Below are 25,303 nucleotides of genomic sequence, written 5' to 3'. Positions count from 1 at the left end.
TAATTTTTTTTACATTGTTTTTATGACAACAAAACAGATTTTCCCCCTTAATTTTTCCCTGATTACTGTTATATTTGTTATAAGTTATAATGTTTTGCTTTATATTAATTTAGGGTTTACTTTAATATAATACAACACAAAATATACAAATAAAAAAAAATCTTATCACTACAGCAGTGAGAATTAGATTTTTTTGCACTACAGGAATTGCTTGATTTTCATGCAAATAATAACATCATATATTACAATAACTATATTACAGTATCATAATGAACTCAAATATTAATTATCATACAATATTAAGCTAAAAAATAGGCTTAATTTTCTGTAAGAAAAAAAATCCTTCTTTTGATTTAGGGATGAAATATAATTTGGACATGCTCTTGAAATCGAGTTTAAGAAATTCATTCTATTATATTTTATTGCATTTTCTTGCCACCTGATCTGCTCTCCATTTTAGAGTTTAGGAGGGTTTGCGGTGTTCACTAATGTAGTCCACAAAAAAAGTATTATACCTAAAGAAATGAATAGTAAATGTATTTAACATGAAGTGCACTCACATGAGATGAAGATTCTAGAATGGTCCACTCCAGTGTATCTTTCACAATGGTGTCAGTAACCAAATTTTCTCGCTTTTGTGAGACGCTACTTCCATAGAGTCCAACTTGACTGAAATATGTAAGTAAAATGGGCTACAATTGCCATATTTTAAGTAAACATTTTTCAACGATAAACATAAAGGTGAAACTGATCGTTTGCTTAGAAAAACAATATTTAAGTGCAAATGATGAATGTGTACAGACAGTCTTTATTGTAAAAGAGGTAGAGAATACAGGTGTTTCACTGTACAGAGAAAAGACAGCACTGTTGATATACTCATTCAAACGGTAAATAAAGACAGCAAACACACCTCATTCATATAACTGATACATACACAAACCCAGTAAAAAAGAGAAACGCACACATGTGAAAAAAAAACAATCTTTGGATTTTTCTCTTTTGCCCCCTTCACCAAAGCCAATTCTATCTGAGCTCTGAATAAACAATATAGAGCAGTGATGATAATAATATAATAACTATAATGAAAGCAGTCTTAATTAGATAGATAGATAGATAGATAGATAGATAGAACGATGAATGGATGGAACAACAGACAGAACGACAGGACGACAGACAGACAGACAGACAGATAGACAGACAGATAGATAGATAGATAGAATGTACAAACGAATGACGGACGGACGGACAGATGATACATAGATAGATAGATAGATAGATAGATGGAACGACAGACAGGACGATGGATGGATGGATGGATGGATAGAATGTACAAACGAACGAACATACGATAGTAATCCTCCAATACTAATGGAATAAAACTCAATCTTTCTGTATAGGGTGAAACAGCTTTGTTTCTCTCGGCTCTCCATGGTTGCTATGACACCACTCGATTCCTGCTGCTCAACGGGGCCAATCAAGATCTGTCTGACTGCAAGGGGCGGCGGCCATTGGATGTGGCTCAAGAGGGATTACATCATCAGGTCCTCGAGCTCCTATTGGCTCACAGGGTTCCCAGGGTGGCGGTTCCTCAAGATCCCGCCACTGAGGTGCTCTGGGACGATCGCACGTACGTCTATTCTCCTTGGGTCGCTTCACCTCCATGTCTGCCTGGAAGAAGTGCCTCGTTTTCGGGGGTCATCGGCCACAGGGGGATGTCAACACCTCCACCTACGTAAGTCAGCTCTGCAGCTGTTCCTTCCAGTTGCATATACAATTTTACCAGCATGCTCACATGTTTTGTTCTCAACAGTGATTGGCAGATGGGAAGAATCCAATGCTCCTCCCCCCAGAACTGGTGTTCAGCCCCCAACCAATCAGCAATGGCATTGGTCAGCCCAAGGATTCTTGGCCGCCCAACTCGGCCTATCAGCACTCTCCAGGAAGTGACGTCAGAGGCGGAGGACGAGGAGAGGGAGATGACCCAGGACATTACTCGAGCGGCAACGCCTCACTTCTGGTCTCCACAACCCGCACCACGACAGCGCTCGTTCTCCTGTACCCAGCATGCACTGAACCGCCGCTCCAGTGGCAACCATCCAGAGTTGTCCGTAGCCGTGCCAGTCGAAAAAATAGCCAATGAGCATGTAGAAATAGTTATCATGCCCCACCCAAGAGTAGCGGCCAGCCAATCAGATAGCAAAACCACAGGGAACGGGCCCAGTGCACCTCAGATGGACTCTGAGAGGGAGAATATAAGGAACTGCAACTCCAAAATCTGTGAGAGGGTCAGTAATGAGCCCGCCGTCACCATCCAAAGCAGCATGTGAGAGAAGATAAAGAAAAAAGGAATTAGACTACTGAAAATGCATAAAACTGTTGTTGCAAATGATGAATGTGTACAGACAGTCTTTATTGTAAAAGAGGTAGAGAATACAGGTGTTTCACTGTACAGAGAAAAGACAGCACTGTTGATATACTCATTCAAACGGTAAATAAAGACAGCAAACACACCTCATTCATATAACTGATACATACACAAACCCAGTAAAAAAGAGAAACGCACACATGTGAAAAAAAAACAATCTTTGGATTTTTCTCTTTTGCCCCCTTCACCAAAGCCAATTCTATCTGAGCTCTGAATAAACAATATAGAGCAGTGATGATAATAATATAATAACTATAATGAAAGCAGTCTTAATGCAGTTTAAAAAGTTCCCCTTTCAACATCCAGATATTGCAGTAACAAATAGTGGAAGTTTTAATGTAGTGGAAAAGTGAAATAAAACTAAAATAAAATACATAACGGCAAATATACGCCAAGATCTCATCCAGCTCCTCTCTCACACAAACACACTCATTCATCCAAACAGAAAAAAGGGCCTTATTCATGAAACAAAAGCTCAACAGATGCTTAAGTTGTTTGTAAAACTATATATATACACATTTACACACACACATATGTATGCATATGCATAAACTGCATGAACTGTAACACAAACTTAAGTAAATTAGCTTTACACACACAAACACACACACATACACATATATATATATATATATATACATGAGACTGAAATCTGTTCTGCTCACATTGAACTGAATGCAAAAAATAAACATTTTACAAACAATTTACTTCATGCTTCATTAATGAGGCCCATTCTTTTGTAAATTACCGTATTGAATGGAATACGACAATTTTCATAAAAACGGCTTTATGAACGATTTACAAACGATTTAAAATCTCTGCTCGTGTTTCATGAATGAGGCTCAATGTCAAGTCTGATAATGAGCTTCTAAAAACAAAAATGCGAAAAACTAAAACTGCAGTTGGGTAGACGAGTGACCATCATTCTTTCGTCATTCCGTTTGTCCTCCCGTGTCTGAGCGGGACGTCAGCGGAAGGAGCTCATCAGTCAGAGTTGTCGGAGTGATCGCTGCCGGGTGAAGTGGCGGAGGGTGGCGTGTTCTGCTCCTGCCAGTTACCATTAGTCTGCAGAGACAGAAAACTGCTGTTAAAACCATACAAACAGAAGTCGTCATGTACAGAGATCTCTAAACATATTAAAATACTAGCATCCATGACAGTATTTAAAGGGATAGTTCACCCAAAAATGAAAATTACCCCATGATTTACTCACCCTCAAGCCATCCTAGGTGTATATGACATTCTTCTTTCAGATGAATACAATCTGAGTTATATTAAGAAATGTCCTGGCTGATACAAGCTTTATAATGGCAGTGAATGGGTGAAATTCAAAAGTCCAATAGAAGTCCAATAAAGTGCATCCATCCATCACAAAAAGTTCTCCACACGGCTGCAGGAGGTTAATAAAGGCCTTCTGAAGCAAATCGATGCATTTGTGTAAGAAAAATATCCATATTTAAAGGGGTCATAGGATGCTACATGCACTTTTGCTTGGTGTGAACGGGCCTTTACTCCCGACATCTGAGCCGCTGAAGACGCAGTGGATTACATTGTTTTTGAAGGGAATGCGCCCCCGATCTACATAAATGCGTCCATGTTCGCGCGAATCATTCATGAACCAGCCTCATCTACAGAAGAAGTGAGTATAATGTTTTGTAATGAATCTTTGCAAATCGCCTTTCCTAACAATGTGTAGATTAGCAAGTTTGACAATGAATGCGGCTGAAGTAAACCGTCTCTCTGAGAGCAGCTCGGAAGAGAGGGGCGGGGTCAGCAGAGCTCATTAACATTTAAAGGAAAATGCTACAAAAACGGCTTGAGTTGAAAAGAGCTGTTTTTGACAGGGTAAAAAAGGTGTTTTTTTTACACTACCATTGAAAAATGTTAACCAAACTATGTTACAGACTTTTCATTAAGACCCTAAAGAATCATATCAACTTGTGGAAAATGGGCATCCTATGACCCCTTTAAAACTTTATAAACCGTAATCTCTAGCTTCCGCTAACTGACGTATGTGGATGCACTTTATTGGACTTCTAATGGACTATTGAATATCAACACCCATTCACTGCGATTCTAAAGCTTGGAAGAGCCAGAGACATGTTTTTAATAGAACTCCGATTGTATTCATCTGAAAGAAGAAAGTCATTCACACCTAGGATGGCTTGAGGGTGAGTAAATCATGGGGTAATTTTCATTTTTAGGTGAACTATCCCTTTAAGGCCTATTCATATTGGGTGAAAAAAAAAATTAGCTTAAGCATATGCTGAAGATGTTATTTTCAATGATCCAGCTGAAAGTAATAGTTTGGATTGATATGAGGAAAACATTTGACATTATTTTCATGTTGTTCACATTGTGTTCAAAGTAACGTGTTAGCGTTCACTTCTTTTATATGGACATTTAGTGATTTCACTGCAGAAGCCATATTGTAAACGCAATGCTTTCTTCTTTTAATAAATCAAAAGCTATTTTGTAAAATGGTGCACATTATTAATGAGAAGCTGATCACATGTATTATTTTATTACTAATAAGTGAACACTATTATCATTATTTCAAGATATATTACTATTTAACACTTATTTAATGCAAGTGAAATATATACGGTCAGATAATAATAACAAAAATAATAATGCAATTTAAACATTTATACCACACTTTATTTCTATTACTAATATTTTTATGACTAATATATTGTCGTTCTATCAATATATTCCTGTTTTATGCTTAAAGCAAGTGAAATCTGATAATATTCTGATTTAATTTAGAGATTAATTTACATTTAACAACAATACAATTAAATTCTAATAACTAACATTTATACAGCACAATTATTTTTATTACTAATAATACACTATTAATATCATTTTAACAAGATATATTTATATTTCACAATTATTTGAAGTGAAATCGGTACTATCAGATCACGATGATGATGATAATAATAATACTTTAAGAATTTACAAAGCACCTTATTTACTATTTTTACTAACAATAGACCCAATATTATTATCATTATATCAAGCTACATTCGTATTTCGTTCCATTTTTTTTCTGGATACTTCCAATCAAAGAGTATATATGTGATACATATATGATACATATAAGTGTAATTCACATTTGTTCATATGTGTGAATGTTTCTCATAAATAAATCATGTGCAACTTCACACATCGCTCTTGATGTGAATAGACCTTAATTATAATCAACAGAGCATGTGAATCCTTGCAAAAAAGCATAAACAAGTAAAGATCACAGATCACAGTGATGTGCATGCAAGTCACTTAAAAAGCGAGATGGATAGAGGGCAGACACCGAGCATGCGTGTAATGAGCTCCTCACCCGGCTCTCGCTGGTACTATAGAGTCTTTCTAAGAAGCGTGATTGAGCATCCTACCAGAGAGAGAGGAAAAGGACATTTAGGCAGAGCTGCATGGCAAAGCCAACACACAAAACCACATCATTCCCTCTAATGTTACTGAACCAGCGAGATCCTAACACATGCACAGGGACAATGACATGCGGCAGGGGAGCAGGAATGCTGTTTGAGTTTGAGAGAGTCGTACCTGAGCCCCCATGTGATAGGGAGGCTGACCTCCGTTCATTGGAGGAACTCCAAGGAAGCAGTCAGCTGACCCTGACATCGAGAACGACCCTGAGCCTGGAAGAATGAGAGGTGTATATATTAAATTATATATCATATTGTGATACTGTGCAGAAGTCTGAAGCAAGGATGCACTGAATTGATCAAAAGTGAAAAGACATATATAATGTTTGAATTTTTTTTTATTTCAAATAAACGCTGTTCTTTTGGACTTTCTATTCAAAGAATCCTGAAAAACATTTTCCACAAAAATATGAAGCAGCACAACTGTTTTCCACATTGATAAATAATAATAAGAAATGCTTCTTGAGAAGCAAATCAGCATATTAGCATGATTTCTGAAGGATCATGTGACACTGAAGACTGGAGTAATGGTGCAGAAAATTCAGCTTTACATCATAGGAATAAATGACAGTTTAAAATACATTAAAAAAAAAAAACAGTTATTTAAAATTGTAGTAATATTTCACTTTACTGCTTTTACAGTATTTTTGTTCAAATAAATGCAGGTTTGGTGAGGTTATTAGATTTTAAAAACATTAAAATGGTCCCAAACTTTTGAACAGTATATTAATATGAAGAGTTCATTTGCAAAAAACGATAAACGGCACTTAAAAATGAGCTGATTGCCGTGCATTATTCTCCACATATAGCGCGATCTGAACCCTAAACACGTTTTGTCAAAAAAGCCGGTTTTGTCCACTTTCAAGGCATCGCGAGTTCACGTTTTACTGCAGAAGCCGACAAGCGCCCTTGTTGTTTTGAACAGAAGCCGATAAATCCATTTTAGCGAATCAGAACGCTGTATTCATGTCAGGTGACAAGGCTACTTTCACTTTGAAAAGACGTGCTAGCTGAGAGGAGTTTCTCAAAGCTAACTAAAAGTGATCGAGGATGGATAATTTCGACGAACTTGATGAACCGGTGATATCTTCTTCAGGGCGAAAAAGGAAAATAAAAGCTGAAACGTTTTAATCACATCCATACAGTTTATGATCACAACAACAACAACGTTTGTCAGGCATCTACATTGTCATCTGAGGAGATTACAAAGATTAAACCAGTGTTTTTTTAAACTCTAAAACATGAAATGTGGAGTTATCTGCTTTTTGCCAAAAAAACGACTGTTGGAGTTATCTGCTTCTGCTATAAAACAAACTTTTAATATGTAAAAAAAAAAATGTATTTGTTTAAGTTATTATTACTTAATCAAAACAACCCAACTGCAGTTTGACTGATATTACTTGGAATGCGCAATTAAAAAAAACTTGATTTCTGAAAAAAATAAATAAAAATGGAGTTATCAGTTTTTGCAAATGAACTCTTCATATATTGTTTAAATTGTTAAACAACAAAATATATATTTATTGCTTTCAAACTTATTTAATCACGTTACAGTTGAAAACATGTTTGCACAATTTTGGTTTCATTTAATTTGATTGATTCATCTCAGTGAATCCAATTGTTCAATTCAATGAACAGATTCAAGAAATGTGTTTGAATGATCACTCACAAGTCTTTGTCATTTTTCAGTTTCAGCAAAATATATGTAGGTAAATATTGCTGTTTCTTAATAAGTATTAAATATATCGCTCAATCCAATTTCAAATCTCCAAAACTAGTGTGAAAACGCCTCGCCAGAGCTAAAGATTTGAACTAACCAGTGGAGTTTGGAGTGTGGGGTGATTCCTCACTCTGTGTCGCCCCTAAGGCCGTCTTCATGGCATACAGATTGGCCTCTTCCTGGAACTTCCCAATGTTCCTCTTATAGCGAATCCTCTTGTTGCCAAACCAGTTGGACACCTGTTACGATTTCAGAGCCAAAATGAAACTGATCCGTCTCTGATGACCGGACGCTCCCATAGTGCACTGAGAGCCAGGCTCCTCTCAAACACTCAAAAGAAAACAAGCCTATTAGATCTGATAGAGGAGCTCGTACCTGAGACATAGTGATACTGCACTGCTTGGCCAGCTCTTCTTTGGCCTCCTCGCTCGGGTAAGGGTTCGAGAGATGTGAATAGAAATACTCGTTCAGGCCCTCTGTGGCCTGTTTACTAAAATTACGCCGTTTACGCCTGACAAAGCAAGAAAATGTCATAGTCAAACAAATATCTGAAATCAACATCTGCATGAAGAACAAACAGGGTCTCTGCAGATTTTATGACGGTAAATTTAAGACTTTTTAAAGACCTTTTTAAGACCCAGTAAAGAAAAATTAAGGAATAAACTGAAGGGAAAATTATATGCATGTTCTCTGTCAATATGAAGTGAGTTTCTGACTAAAGCATGAACAAATATATGTCAATGTGCTCAGTAAAATTTATTGAATTGAAAGGGAAAACAAGTTTTCATTCCCCATTGACAGATATTTGTTCTTGTTTTAAGCATTTAAATTTGTTCAGTTTTTCAAGACTGCTCAAGTAGATGTATTCTGAATATGTTTAGATTTTTGTATTGGAAAACAAAAACACAGATATTCATTTTTTGCAATGCATGAAACATTTAATGCCATGTCTTTATGAATTTAAGACTTTCTGCTCTAATTTAAGACCTTTTAAGGCCTTAAACTGAGGCACCTTAAGACATTTAAGACCATGGAGAAAGCCTGAACAATTTACTTTCTGATATTGAAAGTAGGGCTGGGCGATATAGCTAAAAAATTGATCAACGATATAATGTTTCATATCGTTCGGTATCGATAATTATTGACATTTGTTTTATAACCTTTTTTAAAACAAAGAGCAATAAAAAAAAAAGTGTTTAAATTTAACCACTGTATTTTTAAAGTAACCCAATTTATTGAGACAAACAACAATTTTTGTTTTTGTTTTAACAGTCAAACACAAAATAAAAATTAAACAAATATCTAATTTCTAATGTTTTATATGCAGATTAAATAGGTCTTAAGGAAACTTTTTTCTTGTCTCCCGAGGCCACAGGAGGGCGCAATGAGCAATATAATGCAGCACATAATGTCAACGCAGGGAAATAACTGTCTATAAAAAACGTGCATTACGTCTAAATTAACTCACATAAATCAAATATAATTTTGTAAATTGCATAAACAATTATGAACAAAACAGCATCTTGTATTTATGCATTGCTTAATACAAAGAGCCGAATCGCCCATCACGCAGATTGCATTTAAAAACGTAAGAGACGCAGTGAAAAGGAATAAACCTCCACAAGTTTGCGACGTGTTTTCTAAAAGTTTAAACTGTTTTAACTTTGCATGGCTACATCTCTTGTGTGAGGCGCGAGTGCAGCTGTCATATTTGTCTGTCTAAAAATGTGCTGAATATGCATCTGTGTGAATGGCTTGGTTTTGGTTTTCACCTAATCAAGATCTTCTCCGCATTGACCTTCTATATTTTTCTAATATTTTGAATGCATAACGCAGCAGCGGCGCGTCTTGTGGGCTAGACTAACAAAACATCAAAATGCAACAACGTCACTTACATCGTTATCACTGCAACTCGTGCGCCACTGATGACGCTCCCTCGCACTCCTAACATTCAAATCACTCAATTCAGCATGTGTTCGTGTTTGTGTGTGCTGTCTGCGTCACTCATAGCACGTGCCTATATCGAACATTTTTTATATCATTATCGAAGAAGGTGTACCATCGATAAATATCAATACCGTTTTTATCGACCAGGCCTAATTGAAAGCAAAGATTTAATATCACAAAATGCATTTCAAACCCACCTGGCGTCCAGAAAGCGTGAGCGCAGTATCATGACCGCTTCACAGGTACTCTGTTTGAGCTGCGACTGGATGGAGCTGAACTTGCGGTGGATGATGGCCACCATGCGCTCGATCTCACGTGGAGACACGGGCCGGGTGCGAGACTGCTCCCTCAGCAGGTTCATAACATGGGTAGTGAACTCACTGCAGGCCTGGAAACAGCAACGAGATTAGAAAGCAGCTGCTTTGTATCACTCAGGACATTTAGAACACGTGTTTTCTTAATTCAGACATCCATTTTCTGTCCTTACACAAAGAAAAATTGTGTGCAAAATGACAAAAACACAAACAAATTTCAAACTCAGAGTGCAACAGTTGGGTTCTGGAAGTAAAAATCCCATTCATTTTCTCCATAGAGGAACTGATTTTGAACAATAACTTATAAACCACTAAAGTGAGACCTACTGTGAGCGACAAGGTTATTAATTGACATTATATGCTTTGATTAAAACCATCAGTCTGCTTTATTTCAACTTATTTAAAAAAAAATCATGTTTAAAAGTGGATTTCCTGATGAAAAACTACATCACCCACGATTCTGCAGAAAAATCTCCACCAAACAGAGAACCGAAACAAGCAAATGATCTCTTCAGCGCCCATCCACTCCCATGAAGCACTGCGAGCGGCATAATCAAGTCAGTCTCCTTATGATCTTAAACTACTTCAAATTTTTGTACTTGTAATTTTTGTAATATCCATATTTTGCACTAAAAGTAAAATATAGTTTCTTTACATTTAATCAACATCCTTAAATCAACAACCTTACATTTCTCCATTGTTTTTAATACAATTATTTCAATTCAATGTCATTCACAATGCTTCATGGGCTTGCAGTTCCTTTCCTCATTAAAGCTGTTAAGCCTTGTCTTTTGGCTGATTTTCAAATATTTTTTGCTTCAAATCAAAGTTTGTAAAGTTGTGATTCACTGGTTTGGTTCACTTCTTCTAATTCTTTAAACAAGATTTTTTTTAAATCCCTATGGAAATAGTGAATGAAAAATATACTTCCAGAAACAAGGCAGCTGAAAAAGCCATGTGATGCAGGATTCTGGACCAATGAGATTTTGCTGGGGGCGTGGCTACCCAGCACAATGGCAGCGATATGTACCTGCTCGTATTTTTCCAGCTCTGTGTGGTAAATGTTCCGAATTTGGCTCAACTTGCTTTTATAGTCGGAGTGCCCCAGTGAGCTGTCAGGTGACATCCCACCAGAGCTGGTCGCGGCAGAGACCGCAGCAGCGGCTCCGCCCCCCTTCTCTGGACCAGCCACACCTTCGGCCAGCAGCATGTTGTCCAATCGCACGAGCTGTGGGTCTGGAGGCTCCTCCTCCTGAGCATTTCTCATGGAAAGACCTGTAAATAGGAAATGTATCCATTAAAAGGCAAGTTCACCAATTTTCAACCAGCTTTGTATTGTTACAATGTGGTTAGTATAAGTAAATGAACATTGTGTATTAGTTTTCCGTGTTGCCTACACCACGATACCCCGTTTATTTGTCAGCAAAAGTCCGCCGTATGGCATGTATTACCACTTTTGTGAAAACTACAGATCGCACTTTCACATTTTTGAAGCCCTGCTTACATACAGTCTAATGACGGTGGTACGACTCGGCTCGGCTCAGTATGGTACGACACGGCACGGCTCGGTTTGCGTTTCCACTGCAGTTCAGTACCGCTTTAGAGTGGGAGGGATAATTCACATGTCGTTATAGTTGCGCCGCCTCTATTGCCGCGACTCCTAAAAAACTTTTTCATTCTGCGTCGCCCCATCAAGCTCTCGCTGGATCCGCTCCTCTGCTATCAACGAGAGGAACGTCTGTACTTCCTCAACAAGGGGAACAGCCACTTTTTGGTTGTTAAAAAAAGGTGCGCTCGTTCAAAACAGTTGCATTCGATCCTTCGCTGGCTGTGCTGATTTAAATCTAGCGGTTCTTTTGTGTTTGTGTCGCAAGTTCAGTGACGCAGGTAGTGACGATTCTCTCCGGCCAATCCGTGATCAGCAGAGTTTACACGTCACGTTTTGGTAACGGTACGGTTCGCTTGGAACCCCAACAGAGGTGGTACTAAAAAAAGTACCAGGTACCAGGTACTGTAACCCAGTGGAAAACCCCCCAAAAGTGAACCGTACCGAGCCGTACCATGCAGTGGAAAAGCGCCATAATTGAGCCAAGTGCATTATGAGTGATGAAGTTTTCCCATGTTTTTTCCCCGTTCACCACGGGGCCCCCTCAAGCGCGGGACACGGTGCGAACGCACCAGTTGCACACCCCTAAGGACGGCCTTGATTCACCATATTATGTTTACATTTAAAAATACAGATAACTAATTGTATTAGTACACTGGTATTTGAACGTCAAATGTAAGAAATTTTGCATGTGAATAGTATGTATAACAATAAAACATTAATAGATATAATACAAAGATATAATTTCACAAAGTATATTGTAATGACTTTGTTTATTTAAAAGCCATACCAAATTATTTGTCTATATTCATGCTATAAAAACTATATTTGAGTTGCTCAAATTTAAAACAGAGAGCAAATAAGATATACAAGACCCATATTTCTTAAAACTAAATTTGGGTTAACTTATTTAAAACCCTTAATTTTCTCAGGAGTAGAAATATTACAATCCAACATATTTGATTATTGTAAAGGCAGTCAATGACCTACAAGATAAATATGAGTTTAAATTCATTTTAATTTATTCCTTGGAGCAACACAAGGTTAAGTGCTTCAGTCAAGGGTAAAACATTAAGCAGTTCCTGTGTCATCACTGCTTTAACATTGCAACCACCCTAAATACCGCTTTATTCTATTACACATACTCTAATTAGGAGAGATTTTATTTTATTTATACTTTACAAAATGTTACTAGACAGCGCTGTACAATAAACAGTGTATAGTTGCAGTAGTGTATGATTAATGACACGCTGCATGCAATACCACAGGCTGTGAGGGAGCTTGCCAAACCACGGAAATTAAAAGACTCCATTAGGCACAACGCCATTTAATTACTAACCATCACAGTAAACATCTCAGTCCTCTTATGGGATTTCCTAAACTTAAGACTTCATAAGAACCAAATACATTATGCAATTATTATTAGTTCAATTCTTGCATGCAAATAAAAGGTTTGTGATGATATACTGGATGGTTATTTTCTCATAGAAGCCAATTACCATTTTGTTCTTGTACTGATATCCTAAATAATACATATATACAAATAATGTGGTATACTGCAAATGTGGTCTTCAGACAAACAAAAAAACATGTGTTGTTGGTGTGCTTATAGTGCTATTTAAAAATAAAAATGAATGCACACAAATAATTTAGTATTACAGGCAAATAATACGGGTTGACCCTGTTTTTTTGTTATATGATTAATTTTTAAAAGCTGCATACCTGGTCAAACCCATAATCATGATGCTATTGTTGAGTAAAAAGTGCTGTTTTAACATTCAAATCCTGCAATATTGCATGCAAACGATGGGGGTTGAGAATATATTTATAAACTAGAAACAAATCTAAATGATTATTTAGGGAAAATGTTGAAGTTATTGCACTTTTATGAGGTTTACACTCTCTGGCTTTGTTCTTGCAGAACATGGCGGCTGTGCCGAATACAACGCCAACTTTTAAACCAATTATAAAGTTAGTTATGCCATTTACCACTTCTAAAACAAAATGCAAGGCCATTACTCACCAGTTTTCTCTTTAATTTCGCACAGGACGCTGAATAAAGCCGGTTTCATCCGATGACAGTTTAAAGCGTGTTTTCTGTCACAAAATAACAAACAACAGTCAGTTAGCTAACATTAGCATGCTACCGATGAAACCGTGACAGTAAGACTCGCGTTAAATATATAAAGACTGAAATCGCGTTGCTAGTGAAAATAAAATATTTCACAACCTCACTTTTTATATAAACTGGATTTTTTAACATATTAAATACTCGTTACCGATTTCGATTCTCCTGACACATTAGCCTTTCACCTTAGCTTCAGGCAGTGATTTGTGTTTTTGTGGAATGAGTAAAGATAAAGTTACTCCTGTAATAAGATACATTAAAATAAATAGATTTATGTTACATCTAATAGCGAATCATTATATTGCAACGCATATACTACAAAACTGAAGAAAAAAAGAGTTTGTTTGAAGTCAAGTACAACGTAAACAAAAGCAGCTAACTTGAGCCGTGAACTTCAGCACACGCTCTTTATTTAAACAGTAATAACTTTTTATATTTTAGGTCTTGTTAAATCAAATAAACGTGTATTTGATTGGATTAGAGAGCAAATGGTGTCATTAAAAAGGTTAGATAATAGATTATTCTATGTTTTAGCATGCCCTTGTCTCACGCGACCGTTAGCTCGATGCTAAACTTGTACGTTAGGTTTTCAAAGAAATAATTTTAAATTACTTACTTTGCTTGAGCTTCGTCTAAACTTTGGTCGGTAATCGTCATGATCTGTTGCAGGATATCTTTAATGTCTCGGCGGTTGTCGTGTCCATTTTCGATGCCTTCGAGGCCCGCGGGGACTCCATCGGGGCGGTGTTGAGAATGCGGGTGCACCGGGTTAAGGGGATGCATTCCCGGGTGGACGTTCAACCCGAGACCGCGGCTTGCGCTGGGCCCGTTGCCTGTGATGGGCTGCTGCGGCTGCAACATCCTGAACAGTACATTAATAGATGAGTGTGTGTGTGTGTGTGTGTGTGTGTGTGTCCATGCGTCACCACGATGGGGTCCCCTAGCGATTGACAGATAAAAAAAAACGTGCCCTTGCATGGAAATAGGCATTCTGCAAATGCAAAAGTCAAGATATGAGTACATTGTGACCACGCAGTCCTGTTGCATGGGTCAAAATCAGTATGAAAACACTCAGAGGTTAAATGAAATGAAACCTCATCTAACCAAGTCCATAAAATGTAGATTTCTGTTCCCAGGAAAATGTAAACGCACAAATATGATAAAGCTGATAAAGGTTTTTGTGAATAAATCTCACAAACCTATCAAGAACATGTTAAGTTAGCATTTGATCCTGAAATCAAAATCAGAAATAAACAGATAAAGGAAATGTAAATCCAATTATGCTTTAAGTTAGCTGATTTCGATAAAACAAAACATTACAGTGATTAGAATGATAAGTGAAATTAAGAAACTTCCAGAATTCCAAAAAATGATTTGGGGTAGAAATGTGGTTAATTATCATTAAAATAATGGCTAATAACTGTTTTCATGAGATTCACTCTTGTATCAAAGCACAGTTTTGAAAGCCAGTTATCACAGAAATGTGATATTCTTGCATGTACTGAGTTGCTCAACATATACAAGATTCCTTTCTGCAAATGCATAGTTTACATGTCATCATGTCACGGCCCGGAGGCTTTAGGTCTGAACTGTAATCAACAGGGGGAGAAACAGCACATGTTTCTTGGTGCTAAATGGAACGTGAATGTCAAGTATCTTATTTTAAATGCTAGTCGCTCATTTGGTTTCCCCACCATGCTCAAGTCTTATTCTCTATCGCCAAGTCTGACTTCTCGTTTTGCTGGTAGTCAACAGGAAATCTGCAAAACCACAGACTGTGTTAAACAAACAGGCTGCCAGTTTCAACATGCAAGACTTTCAGAGCTGTTGAGCGTCAGCACACATTTCTCATACATATGATTATAAAATAGCTTAGCATTTGAACAATAGTTGGTTTAATATATCATGCGCATCTATAGTGCATTTCTACACATGAGCCTGTTCCACTAGTTAAACTGAAATGGGCTAAATAAATAGGGGTGGATCAGGGCCATAAGAGAGGAACAGGAAGAGACAGAGCAAGCAGACTGTGAAGCAGTGAAGTTGTCGATGCATCGTGTCAGCTTCTAGCTCTTTTCAGATTCGTTTGTGAAAAACACTCATATAGTTTAGCCGAGATATGTGGGAGTTAATGATTGTTCGTACACGGAGGTGAGATGCATGTGGGCTTTACTTGACATTCCGCTGAGAGGACCTCATTTGAACTCATCTAAAGTTGAGAAGGTAAGCAGGGCCGTAAAATATCACCTACTATCTAAATCTGAGTTGAAATAAGTACAGTTACATGTTATAACTATGCTGTGCACTGAAAACATTTTATATAAGATTAGTTGTCACATGTCTACTACAGACTACGCTTTAATTGCGAGATTACAAAAAGTGGCATTAGACATACTTGAGATGTATATGCTGATTACATGCACGACTGTTCAGTGTCTCTCGATGTCTCGACTTGTTCAATATATGGAAATGAGAGTTCTTTAACTTCATACTTTTTATAGGCTCTCACATTTTCTTCCATGGACAGCTCAGCAGAAGCTACGATGAACTGCTCCGAGGTCAAAGTTGAAACCTCGGTGGACAAGCAGTTGGAAGCTCTTCTCATCCTCGAAGAGGGGGATGAACCTTCAGATGCGATAAACAGCAGCAGAGGAAGGACCGTACTGAGAGTTAGGACAGCTAATGAAAACACAAAGGATGACATTAGAGAAGCCACAGAGGGAAGTTCACATGATCACAACAGTGTAAAAGGTGAGAGTGAAGCAATGCAAGCAGAAAATAATGAGGAGAAGAATGCAACTCTAGAAAGTCAACAAGAAGAGAAGGTGGAAGATCACGCGGGCCGTGAAAATATTACGAAAACGGACAAGGGACTGTCAGACGGGACGGCTGCAGGACCAGAGAAGATGCTACAAGTAGAGACTCAAGATAAACCAAGCGCTCAAGGAGAAGTAAAACTGCGGCCCAAAGACAGACTGTGCCCTGGCGATGCAAAGCAAACGGTAAAGTTGAATAATTATCTGAAATTTAATAGTATGATTAACTGAACTGAGACACCATGAAACGGCTTGACAAGTGCAGGATTCTTTCCTGTGTTGATATATTTCCTATTGAATCACTAAGTGGGCGGGACCTTTGAAGTGCTTGCTTTTTTAGTTTGAAGCTAGGATATTTTCATTCTAAAATTTAAACATTTTATTTTTTATTATATTAGCATGTTCATATGGTTGGGGTCGGTTAGATTTCTTAATGTTTTTAAAAAGTCTCTTATATGCTCAGACTCTAAAAAAAAATGCTGGGTTAAATATAACCCAGCATTTTTTAGAGTGCAGCAAGGCTGAGTTTATTTGATTAAAAATACTGTAAAAGCAGTAATACTGTGAAATATTATTTCATTTTAAAATTAGCATTTTCTATTGAAATATATTTATTCCTGTGATCAAAGCTGAATTTGCAGCATCATCAATGTCACATGATCCTTCGGAAATTATTCTAATATGCTAATTTGCTGCTCAAGAAACATTTCTTATTATTATCAATGTTTAAAACATTTGTGCTGCTTCATATTTTTGTGGACACAGTGATAAATATTTTTTTTCAGGATTCTTTTATGAATAGAGATTTCAAAAGAGCAGGATTTACTGGAAATAGAAAACATTTGTAACATTATAAATGTATTTACTGTCACTTTTGATCAATTTAATGCATCCTTGCTGAATAAAACTGTTAATATAATAATAATAATAATAATTAAAAAAAAAACTACTGTGAATGAGCCCCAAAGCTAACAGGCATGGACTAATAATATTTTAAAAGTTTCACATAATGACTCTGATTGTTACTTTAGTTGTCATGGGGTTAGAAAGCCTTTTTTGCATCAAAAAAAGAAAGTCTTTTCAAAGGAATTTACAAAAATACAAAAGTTTAGTCCTGAAATTTGCAAACTGACACATCCCATTATTAAGATAATGCTGTTATAATGCTGTTTGTAAATCAGCATTATAAAGTGCATGCTTATGAGTGAAAAAGTATATGCTAATTTGCTGCTCAAGAAACATTTCTTATTATTATCAATGTTTAAAACATTTGTGCTGCTTCATATTTTTGTGGACACAGTGATAAATATTTTTTTTCAGGATTCTTTTATGAATAGAGATTTCAAAAGAGCAGGATTTACTGGAAATAGAAAACATTTGTAACATTATAAATGTATTTACTGTCACTTTTGATCAATTTAATGCATCCTTGCTGAATAAAACTGTTAATATAATAATAATAATAATAATTAAAAAAAAAACTACTGTGAATGAGCCCCAAAGCTAACAGGCATGGACTAATAATATTTTAAAAGTTTCACATAATGACTCTGATTGTTACTTTAGTTGTCATGGGGTTAGAAAGCCTTTTTTGCATCAAAAAAAGAAAGTCTTTTAAAAGGAATTTACAAAAATACAAAAGTTTAGTCCTGAAATTTGCAAACTGACACATCCCGTTATTAAGAATTTAAAATCAGCATTATAAAGTGCATGCTTATGAGTGAAAAAGTATATTCATCAAAAAAAGCCCTTGATTTTATCCGTCAGGAACTGAGTGGATTGTGTTGAGGAGATACTATTATTTTTCTAAACAATCTGACATTTGGAGATTAAGCCATATCTAGACACTTATGGATGGACTCTTTTGACTCCAAACATGCATGAGTTTCTCTCTTCTGTTCAATAAAGAATATTGGTTTCCAAACAGCTGCTGGTAGCCATTGACTTCCACAATGTGGAAAAAAATACTTAGAACTCAATTCTACCATCAACTGTTCGGTTACCTACATTCTTCAGAATATCTTCTTTTGTGCTCAACAGAAGAAAGAAACTCATACAGGTTTGGAACGACATGAAGGTGAGCACATGATGACAGAATTCTCATTTTGGGTGAACTGTCCCTTTAATCAATGAAAGGATTTGATGTGATGATGATTTGTTTGTGATGCGCTCAGGTTCACAGGATATCTCCAGATTTCCCAGACGCTTTGTGTGAGCTGTTGTTCGCGTTACAAGAGGGCCGGCGACTCAATGACCAGCGCTGCTCGTTCCGTCTGGAGCACCGCAGGAGGCGTTACTCAGAGCCCAGCACACCTCGCCACAGCCAGAGAGGTGAAGAAACACAATCTGAATGCATTTCCTCACCATAATTATGGAAAATAATTCGACACACAGGACTCTCATGAACCGTGTCTTTCCAAACAGTGGTGTTCTCCTCCATGACGTCCCTGCAGAAGGAGGAGTTCTTCGATTTGTTGGTGACTTCTCAGGGTCGTCGACTGGATGACCAGCGAGCAGAGCTCCAGAACGCTCCCTCTGCCCCCCCACCTCCGCTGCCCAAAGCCAAACAGAAGAAGAGCAGCTGGAAGATCCCAGAGGTCACCCGGACTGTTCCCATGCAAACACCCAAAGAGGACTTTTACAACATGATCGTCAACTCACAAGTGAGCGCTACTGAGATGTTGTTTATCACTACTGGAACAGACACATATAACCTAGTCTGCATGTTCCTCTTTGTATTTGAATTATGTCAGGATGTCAGGAACTTGACTAAACACAGGGGTTCTCAGACTTGTTGATGCCAAGGATCCCAAATACCATGATCCTCTTATGAGGGACCCCATTCCAGAAAGATTACATAGGCTGCTGTATAGTTTCATGTGTAAAAAGACACAGCTAAACTGTGTGAGAAAAATAGTCAACATGATGTTAGAATTTTTTTTTTTTTTTTCAAAAACAAATAACTGTTTGTTTTTATTTCTTGCTGTTAAAACCTCTGGTTGCCAAAAGGTACAAAAAGATCATAATTAATTTTATAATTTCTGGTCAGTAATGTCAAATCAGTAAAGGTCTTTTACATTTAATGTTTTTAATTTGTAAAATTATTATTATTATTATTAATTGCAGAATGTTTATGATTAATATCATAATTTCTGGTTAGTAATGTCAAGTTGGTAAAGGCTAATGTTTTTGATTTCTAAAATTATTATTATTGTATTAACTTTTTAATAATAATAATAATTTATTATTATAATATATAAAAATATTATTATTATTATTTATCACAACACATTTAAAATCAATATAATATTTTCCAGTCAGTAATGTCAAATTGGTAAAGGCTAATGTTTTTTTTATTTCTAAAATTATTATTATTGTAATAACTTTTTCATAATAATTATAATTACAATTATAATTTATAGTATTAAAAAAATATAGAATTTTTGTTATTACAAAACATTTATAATCAATATAATAATTTCTAGTCAGTAATGTCAAATTGGTAAAGGTCTTTTAAATTTAATGTTTTTAATTTATAAAATTATTATTATTATTATTAATTGCAAAATGCTTATGATTAATATCATAATTTCTGGTTAGTAATGTCATATTGGTAAAGACTAATGATTTTGATTTCTAAAATTATTATTATCGTATTAACTTTTTAATAATAAGAAGAATTTTTTATTATAATATTTAAAACTATTATTATTATTTATCACAACACATTTATAATCAATATAATATTTTCCAGTCAGTAATGTCAAATTGGTAAAAGCTCATGTTTTTTTATTTCTAAAATTATTATTATTGTAATAACGTTTTCATTATAATTATAATTATCATTTATAATATTAAAAAGTATTTTATAATTTTTAATACAAAACCATTTATAATCAATATAATAATTTCTAGTCAGTAATGTCAAATTGGTAAAGGCTAATGTTTTTTATTTCTAAAATCATAATAATAATAATAATAATTATTATTATTATAATAATTATTGTTGTTGTTATTATGAATTGATTTATTTATATATTTTTATTTTTATTTTCCCAGGCCCAGGGGCGACTGGAGGAGCAGCGCAGTGCAGCTCCAGGACCGATGGACGATGAAGATTTCTTTTTTTTGTTGCTGAAGGTCCAGGGCGGAAGAATGGATGAACAGAGAACGGAGCTCAAACCTGTTCATTAATACATGCTATGATGAGCTGAGAATCAAACAGGAGGTTCCTGCTTTACTGGGCCCTTCACAGTGTGTGAGTTTATCATGTCAGACTCTTTCCTGTCCAAATAACTATAAAAATCAGACTACCAATATAAGAAAACTTGCACTACTTCTTGCTACACTTATTGCGCTTGAATTCATAGCTCGATAAAGAATGGGAGAGTCACAGAATATCTCTTGCTTTCAAGATAAAGGTCATTTGAAGGATCGCTGCTCTTTCTGTTATGTACATGCTACAGTAAGGAAATAAATGTTTAAATGTGAATTATAATGTTTAGTGTTATTATTATCAATGAGTTAAGACATGTAAACTCAAGAGCACTGATGAAACATTTCTAATGTTGTAGTAAGATTTAAATGAAGTTTCACTGTCGTACATCCCAGATTCACCCACTAGATGGCGAAAGAGACTAATAATTTTAATCTCACTTGAGAAGGATGAAGGACCCACATGCTGCAAAAAATTAATAAAAAAAATTTTTTAATTAAAAAATATAATAAATTTGATATATACTGTATATAATTTATTATATATTTTAAATATATCATAAATGCATTTTATCAGCAATATATTTTGGGTTCATTTTTTTAAAATATATTTTGTAAAATATAATATAAAAATATATAATTTTTGCCATATGGGCGTTTATTCTGAGGTGGGAAAAAAAAGTGTTATTTTAGTGTAAGATCAGTAATGGTGTCCACTTATAGTTCAATACGGTAGGCCCAACAAGTATTTGGACATTTAAAAATATATAATAAAGGTTATTGCATTAGATAACAAAATAGGATAACAAATTGCATTATTTTTAAGAAATTCAGGAAAGCCCATTTTTCAAAAAAACATTTCAGAAAAAAAAGAAAAAGTTTGTTAAGTTTCAGATCATAAAATCAATACATATGGTCCCACTTTATATTAAGTGGCCTTAACTACTATGTACTTACATTTAAATAATCATTTGGTGCAATGCACTTATTGTGTACACACGTTTTTACATTGTACTTATATTTTAAAAAATACCTGCATGTAATTACAATCACTGTTGACCCATCTCTTACACCTTAACCCACACATATAGTGTTCAAAGACCAAAAAAAAGAGTTTTGAGCGGTATGAGGAAAGGTAAAGACCTCTTATGTGAGTCAAATCTCATTAAACTGCCTGTTCACTGGTGATGGAGGTGAGCAGACGTGAAGGCTAATGATAGCACAGCCTCTTTCCACAGGGACACGGGACTCTGACTACAGACTAAAGCATGCGGATTCAACACACGCTGAAGGTCACACATGATGTTCCTTCTCATTGGACTGCAGCTTAATGAAGCGTTTCATTGAGAGGCATTCATTGAGGGAGAGCGTGATACTTGTCAGGTGTTGTTCACAAATCACCAGCTACACTGTTAACACTGGTAATTAGTATTTTTCATGCCTGGTTTTACACAAGCTTCCCCGGCGGCGATCAGGCTTGTGAATGCCTGCGCATTACCAGCAATTTGTGCTCAATTACAAGATCACGAGGCAGAAAATGTCTGCATGCACAAAACGGTGGCACATCGATATGCACAGCTTCTGAAATGTAACGCTTTCAATAAGTTAAGTTTGGCCAGAAACATGCAACATTTGCACAAAGATCTCACGTATTGTTTTTGATAGCTGTCATGAGAATGATATGAGAATTTTCAGTATTATGCACACACACACACACACACACGTTTCTTTAGCTATCTAAATGGGGACATTACATAGACTTCTATTGTTTTTATATACAGATTGTTATAGGTTTTTTAAGCAAATCCTAACCTACCCCTCACAGAAATCTAGATAGTTTCCTCCACTGAATGCTGAACACCAGTGACTTATATAGCTCTGAAAGCTCTGATTGAATTCAGTTACTATAAGAGATAAACAGCCATTCTTTATGAGCTACAGTCAGCGTTTGTGCTGAAGATCCTGTAGTAAATAAGAGCGTCGGGCCTGAGCTCGCTTCCTTGACCCTCTTTGACCTCAGCTCTGGATTTATGACGGCCTGGCTCGGGATTCTCTGCATGATGCTGTAGAGAGAGTCAATAGGGTGTTATAATGCATCGCAGAATTAGTTTTCTGTTTTAGCATGCACAGTTTTATTTATCCTTTTGAAATGTCACTGGCTCTGCGTGTATTACCACACTGAAACAAGCTTAATCAAGCACAGCAATATCTGTGGGAAATGTAAGTAGCTCTTTAATAATGCTTTATTAAACTGGTCCTGCATGCTGATCGGTCAATACAGAATTACAGAAGTGTTAACACTGATTTCATGCTTTCCTAGGAAATACTTATTCATACATAATGAATTTGCTTGATAAAATAATGTTTTAATGAATATAGACAGACAGACAGACAGACAGATAGACACATAGACAGATAGATAGATAGATAGATAGACAGATAGATAGATCTGACTTTAGCACAGAGGGGCCTACAGCCATGTAGCATCTGGCTCAAACTTCTGACTTCCTCTAATCCCCCTCCAGTAGCCAAAGCACTGATGCAGCTCTACATTTTTCCCTCCTTTATAAATATTGCGGTCCATCGATCATTTCCCTTTACCAAACTCCGTCTCAAGCGCACCAAGGACAAGTGATTTCTGCCTCCAGCTTGATTTATTCATTTTCCTCGGAGCTCAGAACCCTGTAAAAGATCTAGGCTGGGTTTTGTGCATCAGGAGACCGACCCAAAACTATTTGTAGATTTGTAATCAGAGCGCCAGACTGGCCTGATTTATACCAGGCCTGTATTTTTAAAAGGATCCTCAATGTTTTCTCATCTGTGCTTGCGGGTTCAGAATGAACCTTAAATGCATAGCCCGGGTAGCTACATTTCCAAGATTTTGCAAAAAACAAAAAACAATATACTTCAGATCTTTCTCCACCTTAATGTCCTTTTTTTTTCTTCGTTTTCATCCTTGTCTGCTTTGTTTCCATTTTTAGACTATGGTTTTTCCATGCATAGGAGATTTATACCAGACATTTCTAATGGGTGATAACCAGCAGGCGTATTTTGCCTGCATTTTAATGATGTGGAGCACTCTGGGTTAAAAAAAATTTCACTACCACAACTTAGAGCTTTAGACCACAGACAGACAGATAGATAGATATATAGACAGACAGACAGACAGACAGACAGACGATAGATTGATAGAGACAGACAGATAGACGCACTAGCCAAGTATTTGAATGTTGAGCAGCAAGCTCATTGGCTACAAAAGAAACCAATCAGATGTGCCATGTGAATAATGATATTATATCAGACTGAGTTAGAACGTATTGGCCTGCGCCATCTAGAGTTTCATGACAGAAATTTGCATATATATACACGCTACTAAATAAATTTGCTTGGTAAAAAAAAAAAAAATTATGAATGAAAATATGTTTAAATATAAATTAATTAATTGTTTGAACTGAGATACTTCCAAAATAAATAAATATAAATGTATAATATAATACATATAAATAAATTATTTAAAAAAAGTATATAGATAGATAGATAACTTATCATATTAATAGATATAGATATAATCTTTGATATCAATTTTGCTGAAACATTCCACTTCATGAATATGCCTGTAAAAAATATGAATGAAATTATGAAAAACGTGTCCTTTAATGTCAATTTGTAAGTAAATATAATTATAAATAATTATATAATTATTTAACAAAGATAGAATATTTATTTTTATTATTATTTATTACTGTACATATTTAAAAAATCTGCACTGCAAAAGGGAAAAAAATAATAACGTTAAATCCAGATCATGTTGAGGTCCGAATTGTGAAAGTCCAGTCATTCATCTGAGATTGTTCTCTGTGTCAGACAGTAATCAGATAACAGTTTTATCTGCTCTTGTTCTGAACAAAAGGACTCGCTCTGCAGCCTCATCCAAACCCCCACGTTACATACAGCAGTCCGATTCATCTGAGCGTATCTTCTGAAACCAAAAATAACTCTGTGGATTGTGCTCACGGTTCGTCAGACTCTTACAGCTGCTTCATGTTGCCTCAAATTAAAAAAAATCTGTTGCAGGAAGATTAGATGGCCCTGAACGTGAGCGCGCTTCTGACTGAGCCGGTTAGCGGCAGCTGGGTTTCCTGAACCAAATGTGATTATGATTTATTGCCGTATTTCTGTGAGATGAGGAAACATGGACTCAATATGGTTTCTTCTAAACAATGTCATCAGTTTTTGCATAAACACGAGAGCAACCAGTGAATTTGGCACCAGACACAGTATCAGACTTTTGCATACATCATTCACAATAAAAGCAAGATTACCAAAACTAAAAAGTGTTGAGATTTTTATTATATCTCAATAGCAAGGCATGTTGTCACACAAGGTCAACATGTTTTCAATAAACACTTTTGCTGGACAATAACAGTGGAAAGTTCAAAACCTTTTTGCAAGACTTACATCATAACCCTTTATATTATAAATAATTATAAAACAATTAACAATAAATACAAATATATTCTGCATTATATTAAATATAAATATAGTTAAATATATTATTATTATATATTATATTAAATATTTATAAATATATATACATGAATTGTCAAAGAAATAGATATAAATATATTTAATCAATTTGCCTGGAAAAAGAAAATGTTTCTCTTAATGTGTATATTTGTAAAT

At 35.8% G+C, this 25,303-nt stretch overlaps 3 protein-coding genes across 6 annotated transcripts in view; 2 read left to right on the top strand and 1 right to left on the bottom strand.

Moving 5' to 3' along the window:
* LOC107671439 (neurogenic locus notch homolog protein 1-like) overlaps positions 1-2,338 on the top strand; it is a 12,508-nt gene extending 10,170 nt beyond the window's left edge. Inside the window, exons 10-11 of the mRNA XM_016464360.1 lie at positions 1,398-1,732; positions 1,811-2,338. Of these exons, the coding sequence (XP_016319846.1) occupies positions 1,398-1,732; positions 1,811-2,327 (852 nt within the window). The 3' untranslated portion in view covers positions 2,328-2,338. The remainder of the gene's footprint in view (positions 1-1,397; positions 1,733-1,810) is intronic.
* A 32-nt stretch (positions 2,339-2,370) lies between these two features.
* pbx2 (pre-B-cell leukemia homeobox 2) lies at positions 2,371-14,627 on the bottom strand. Of its 3 annotated transcripts, none has more exons than XM_016464363.1 (9): positions 13,741-13,888; positions 13,485-13,558; positions 10,886-11,130; positions 9,739-9,929; positions 7,970-8,105; positions 7,692-7,833; positions 5,993-6,087; positions 5,769-5,819; positions 2,371-3,490 (listed from the first exon to the last, which is right to left on the bottom strand). In XM_016464363.1, the coding sequence occupies exons 1-9, from the start codon at positions 13,761-13,763 to the stop codon at positions 3,410-3,412; spliced, it is 1,038 nt and encodes a 345-aa protein (XP_016319849.1). In that variant the 5' UTR covers positions 13,764-13,888; the 3' UTR covers positions 2,371-3,409. The 3 variants fall into 3 exon arrangements, with proteins under 3 accessions (XP_016319849.1, XP_016319847.1, XP_016319848.1); XM_016464361.1 differs by lacking the exon at positions 13,741-13,888 and adding an exon at positions 14,206-14,627 and having other exon boundaries at positions 2,372-3,490; XM_016464362.1 differs by lacking the exons at positions 5,769-5,819; positions 13,741-13,888 and adding an exon at positions 14,206-14,622 and having other exon boundaries at positions 2,373-3,490.
* An 887-nt stretch (positions 14,628-15,514) lies between these two features.
* LOC107671405 (G-protein-signaling modulator 1-like) lies at positions 15,515-20,886 on the top strand. 2 transcript variants are annotated; one of them, XM_016464322.1, is made up of 5 exons: positions 15,515-15,812; positions 16,091-16,591; positions 18,580-18,736; positions 18,830-19,068; positions 20,465-20,886. In XM_016464322.1, exons 1-5 carry the CDS (start codon positions 15,750-15,752, stop codon positions 20,597-20,599), a joined length of 1,095 nt encoding a protein of 364 aa, XP_016319808.1. In that variant the 5' UTR covers positions 15,515-15,749; the 3' UTR covers positions 20,600-20,886. The 2 variants fall into 2 exon arrangements, with proteins under 2 accessions (XP_016319808.1, XP_016319809.1); XM_016464323.1 differs by having other exon boundaries at positions 15,742-15,812; positions 16,117-16,591.
* Positions 20,887-25,303: the final 4,417 nt, after the last annotated feature.

The sequence above is a fragment of the Sinocyclocheilus anshuiensis genome, unplaced genomic scaffold (genome assembly GCF_001515605.1).
Source record: "Sinocyclocheilus anshuiensis isolate Anshui unplaced genomic scaffold, SAMN03320099.WGS_v1.1 scaffold552, whole genome shotgun sequence".
In the NCBI taxonomy this organism is placed as follows: domain Eukaryota; kingdom Metazoa; phylum Chordata; class Actinopteri; order Cypriniformes; family Cyprinidae; genus Sinocyclocheilus; species Sinocyclocheilus anshuiensis.
Note: the sequence above shows the minus strand (reverse complement) of the source record. Positions and strands in the feature narration are given on the sequence as shown.